This window comes from Pseudoliparis swirei, chromosome 19 (assembly GCF_029220125.1).
Source record: "Pseudoliparis swirei isolate HS2019 ecotype Mariana Trench chromosome 19, NWPU_hadal_v1, whole genome shotgun sequence".
Lineage (NCBI taxonomy): Eukaryota > Metazoa > Chordata > Actinopteri > Perciformes > Liparidae > Pseudoliparis > Pseudoliparis swirei.
This window is the reverse complement of record NC_079406.1, coordinates 27,813,880-27,818,879: the sequence shown is the minus strand read 5'-3', so window position 1 is coordinate 27,818,879 and position 5,000 is coordinate 27,813,880. Positions and strand designations below refer to the sequence as shown.

Below are 5,000 nucleotides of genomic sequence, written 5' to 3'. Positions count from 1 at the left end.
TACTCCTCTTCTTCCTTCTCCTCTTCCTTTTTCTCTTCCTCCTCCTCCTCTTCCTCCTTCTCCTCTTCCTCTTCTTATGCCTCCTCCTCTTCTTCCTTCTCTTCCTCCTCCTCCTTTTCCTCTTCCTCCTCCTTTTCATCATTTTCCTCCTCCTTTTCCTCCTCCACCCACTCCTCTTCCTCATCCTCTTCCTCTCCTCCTCCTCCTCCTCCTCCTCCTTTCGGGCCGCGAGTCTAAATAATAATTCCTCTCGTCCCCTAAATGAGGCGTTAAGCGTCGGTAATGGAGGAGCAGAAAGGTCACGGCCGTATTAATCTGCCGTCGGGGGAATAGAGCCCCGAGCCGAGGAGGCGCAGCCTGAGGGAGGCGCGGGCCGAGGGAGAAGGAGGGCGAGCTTCCAAAAACAAACCCGGAGCGCGAATACATATTATCTCTGGGCGATCGACCCGGAAGAGTTTTAGGAAACGAGAGAAATGAGATTGATAAAAAAAGAAAGAAAAATATTTATTTATTTATTTACTTCAGATGCTTCTGAGGGGGGGAGGACGTTGCTCCTGCAGGAGGTGCAGAGATCTCCTCCTCCAGGAGCATTGATTTTATTTCAGGATCAACCTGAACTTTTCATTCACTTTTTTGTGAGTTTTCCTTCTTAAAATCTTCTGCTGACTTTAACTCTGATGTTTTATTATCTTATATTGTCTCCTCTGAGGCAACAATGAGGCTTTAAATCAAAAGTTCGATGACGTGTGAATAAACTCATAAATCCTCCTGAAGGGTTCATGTCTCTTTTCTCTCTTTTTCAAATTCACTTTGACAATAAAGTTCATTTTATTAAACATTTAATTTGTTTGCAATTCTTAAGAATCCTTTAAGAGTACATCATTATATTTGTATCAGTTCTGTTTGTCTTCAGGAAGTAAAAGTGTGTAATACAACAATGTATATATATATATTTATATGTATATATATATTATATATGTATATATGTATGTATGTATATGAGAAACAACCATGGGCCCAGCATGGCGCCTTGGGGAACCCCACAACTAACCTCCCATGTATGTGAAGGTGTTTATTTGATCTGCTGATCCAGGATCAGTTTAAACTATCCAGACTATCAAGATTCAAGATTCAAGATTCAAGATGTTTTATTTGTCACATACACACATATCAACATGTTTACAATAGAAACTTCTAAACAAACAAAAAGAAACATCAAGACAAAAACAGACCGTCAACAACAACAACAACAACAACATAAACAACTTTAAATAATGTCAAGAAACTTACTCACTTTATCTCTTGCAACCACAAAGTTTTCACAATGTTTTCACAATGTTTTCACAATGCGTTCACGATATGTTTTCACGATATGTTTTCATGATATTTTTTCACGATGTTTTCACGATATGTTTTCACGATGTATTCACAATATGTTTTCACGATATGATTTTGCGATGTTTTTACGATGTTTTCACGATGTTTTCACGTTGTTTTCACGATGTTTCATCACCTGCCCTCCTCTATAACACATTGAGTCTCTCCACATGTGTGTTTTCCTGTTGTGTTTGTACAGAGCTGAAGTAGAGTGTACCTTTATCCAGGTGTTCCCATACTGACATGTTGTCCCCCCCTGTGTTCCAGCGGCGTTGGTTTAGCCCGCGCTCACTTCGAGAAGCAGCCGCCCTCAAACCTCCGGAAGTCCAACTTCTTCCACTTCGTGCTGGCGCTGTACGACAGGCAAGGTCAGCCGGTGGAGATCGAGAGGACGTCGTACATCGACTTCGTGGAGAAAGACAAGGTGACGAAGAGTTGCTCTGCTGCTCCTTCATCATCGTCATCATCATCATACTGACTACACCTACTAACTCTACTACTACTACTATGACTAACTCTACTACTACTAACTCTACTATTAATAACTCTACTACTACTAACTCTACTACTACTAACTCTACTTCTACTAACTCTACTATTAATAACTCTACTACTACTAACTCTACTACTACCCTGACAGGTTGAGAGTGTTTGTGTCTGATCGGCTGCCAGCTGGCACAACGTCTCTCTCCACTCGCCCACTCACTCACTCACCTCTGCTTTGACCTCTAGTCTCTCGCCCCGAAACCCCCCAACACACACACACACACACACACACTGGGGCTGAGCCAACACTCCCGGGCACAGTTGGCACAAAGCGACCGACTAATGGAGACCGAAAGAAGAGAGAAAAGAGAAAAGAGAGAGAGAGATGAAATAAATAAAAAGAATAAAGCCAGAGACAAAAGAAGAAGAGAGAAAAAGATGAGGAAGATGAGGAAGATGAGGAAGGGGTGATTGAGAGAAAAGAGAAACCATAACATATATTTATCAATAAATATTAAGAAAATAAAACAAAACATCTAATAAATTAAGCAGTTGATATCCAACAAATCCTCAAAATGTAAATAAATACATGTTAATAAATGTAAATAAATAAATGTTAATACATTTAAATAAATAAATGAGTCAAGTGTTAAATATCACATTCAGTATAACTTTAATTATTTACCTTTTAGTGTTATTAAAAATAAACGTTACTAAAGTTAATGTTTATTTTGTTGCACATAATCATCACGCATGTCTCGAAACTCACTGAGGAAAAACAAACAACAACAACAACAACAAGTCTCTCTGCCCCTCTTCTCTTCTTGTACTACTCAAATTACACTCATTACTTTTTCTACATTTCCTTACGACCGCGTCGTGTACTTGTACACGCGTGTGACTCATTGTGTAAAGTGTGTTTGTTTATTTGTTTATTTGTTTGTTTGTTTGTTTTGTGCCCTGCGATGGACTGGCGGCCTGTCCAGGGTGTCCCCTGCCTTCGCCCTATCTCAGCTGGGATTGGCTCCAGTGCCCCGCGACCCTAATGAGGATGAAGCGGTATTGATGATGGATGTTTGTTTGTTTGTTTGTGTGACAGGAATACAACGGAGAGAAGACCAACAACGGGATCCACTACAGACTACAGCTCCTCTACAGCAACGGTGAGCCACATTCATATAAATAGTAATATAATAATATTATAATATAATATAATAATAATATAATAATATAATAATAATATAATAATAATATAATAATATTAATATAATAATAATATAATAATATAATAATGTAGTCTTCTTCAATTCAGCGTGATTCGGTAAGTTCAGGTCCTTCAGTCAGACAGGGGGCGTTAGGGGCGGGGCTTAGGGGTGATTGACAGGTTGGAGTCGGTGGCGACAGTTCAATTCATCCCTGTTTTAAATGGCAGCCTGTAGGTCAGGTGAGTCTTTGTGGGGCTCACGAGCAGCGCATTGATCCACTGGAGAGGAGCTAATGATCAGGGGGGGGGGGGTCCCACAGGTGGAGGCGGTCCCACAGGTGGAGGCCGTCTACGTCGGTTCTCAACTTTTCCTCCAAGAAACTGGAGTTCTGTTGGAGGAAGGAATTTATATTAAAGGTCACCGCGGAATATTCTACTGGAAGAGAGAGACTGGAAAATAAGTTGTATTATTAGAGAGAGATAGAGGGGGAGGGAGGGAGAGAGAGGGAGGGGGAGAGAGAGGGAGAAGGATAGGGGAGAGAGAGAGAGAGAGCGAGGTGGGAGAGAGAGAGGGGGAGAGAGGGGGAGAGAGGGGGAGAGAGGGGGAGAGAGGGGGAGAAGGAAAGGGGAGAGAGAGGGAGAGGGAGAGAGGGAGAGAGAGAGCCAGGGAGAGGGAGAGGGGGAGAGAGGGAGAGGGGGAGAGAGAGAGAGGATGGGGAGAGAGGAGAAGGATAGGGAGAGAGAGGGAGAGAGAGAGAGAGAGAGGGAGAGAGAGAGAGAGGGGAGAGAGAGGAGAAGGATAGGGAGAGAGAGGGGAGAGAGAGAGAGAGAGAGAGAGAGAGAGAGGGGGGGGGAGAGAGAGAGAGGGGAGAGAGGGGAGAGAGAGGGGAGGGAAGAGAGAGAGAGGGGAGAGGGGAGAGAGAGGGGAGGGGAGAGAGAGAAAGGGAGAGAGAGGAGAAGGATAGGGAAGAGAGGGGGAGAGAGGGGAGAAGGATAGGGAAGAGAGAGGGGGAGAGAGAGGGGGAGAGGGAGGGGGAGAGGGAGGGAGAGGGGGAGACATCTGTAATATCTACAACGAACCAAAGTGAACTCTGTTTTCATGGAGGTGGTGGGAGGGGGAGGGGCTAACGGGGGGGGGGGGTATGATTCAGAGCAGCTCTGCTTCATGTTGGAATGCGTCTTCAGGAGGAACATTAACGCCCCCCCCCCCCCCCCCCCGTCAGACAGAGGGACACATGAATCTCCCCGTTAGCATCGCGCCACGGTAACGACCTCGCCGCTAACCCGGCGGACGGATAGCCGCCATTTAGGCGGGAAAGCCGCTCGGCGCTCCGGAGTCCATCACGCCAATTAGAAAGCGAGGAAGAATAAATAAATGAATATCTACATCTAAATATATAAATAATATATAAATATATATATAAAACGCTCCTCCGCGCGGCATCGAACACAATTAGGGCGCCGCGCCGCCGCTAACAGGTGTCCCCGCGCGGCGGCGTGCGGCGCGGCGGAAACAAGTCGCCATGAGTGATGTTTGATTAGTCGGAGAACGACGATTCCTTGTTATCCTGGAGGAGGAAAGGCAGCGGGGGGCAGTTAAAGGCGGCGTGACCTATAAATAATAACCAGAGCTGGAGCGCGCTAATGTTTGTTTTTGCTGAGGGTGTGTGTGTGTGTGTAAGTGTGTGTGTGTGTGTGTGTGTGTGTAGGTGTGTGTGTGTAAGTGTAAGTGTGTGTGTGTAAGTGTGTGTGTGTGTGTGTGGGGGGGGGGGGTGACACAAGCTCCAGAATTATAAACAAACAACAGGACATAAATAATAACAGAATTAATTTACTCAACATTATGAAGATTCTTCTTTTATTTAACGGCTAATGTGTGTGTGTTGGTGTGTGTGTGTGTGTGTGTTTATGTGTGTGTCTGTGTGTTTATGTG

The 5,000-nt window shown here is 44.5% G+C and overlaps 1 protein-coding gene across 4 annotated transcripts in view; it reads left to right on the top strand.

The window, feature by feature from the left end:
- Nucleotides 1-5,000, top strand: part of LOC130209352 (transcription factor COE1-like) — a 124,730-nt gene that overhangs the window by 12,281 nt on the left and 107,449 nt on the right. For all 4 annotated transcript variants that reach the window (XM_056438938.1, XM_056438936.1, XM_056438935.1 and 1 more), the window contains exons 2-3: nt 1,645-1,801; nt 2,963-3,026. In XM_056438938.1, the coding sequence (XP_056294913.1) occupies nt 1,645-1,801; nt 2,963-3,026 (221 nt within the window). The remainder of the gene's footprint in view (nt 1-1,644; nt 1,802-2,962; nt 3,027-5,000) is intronic.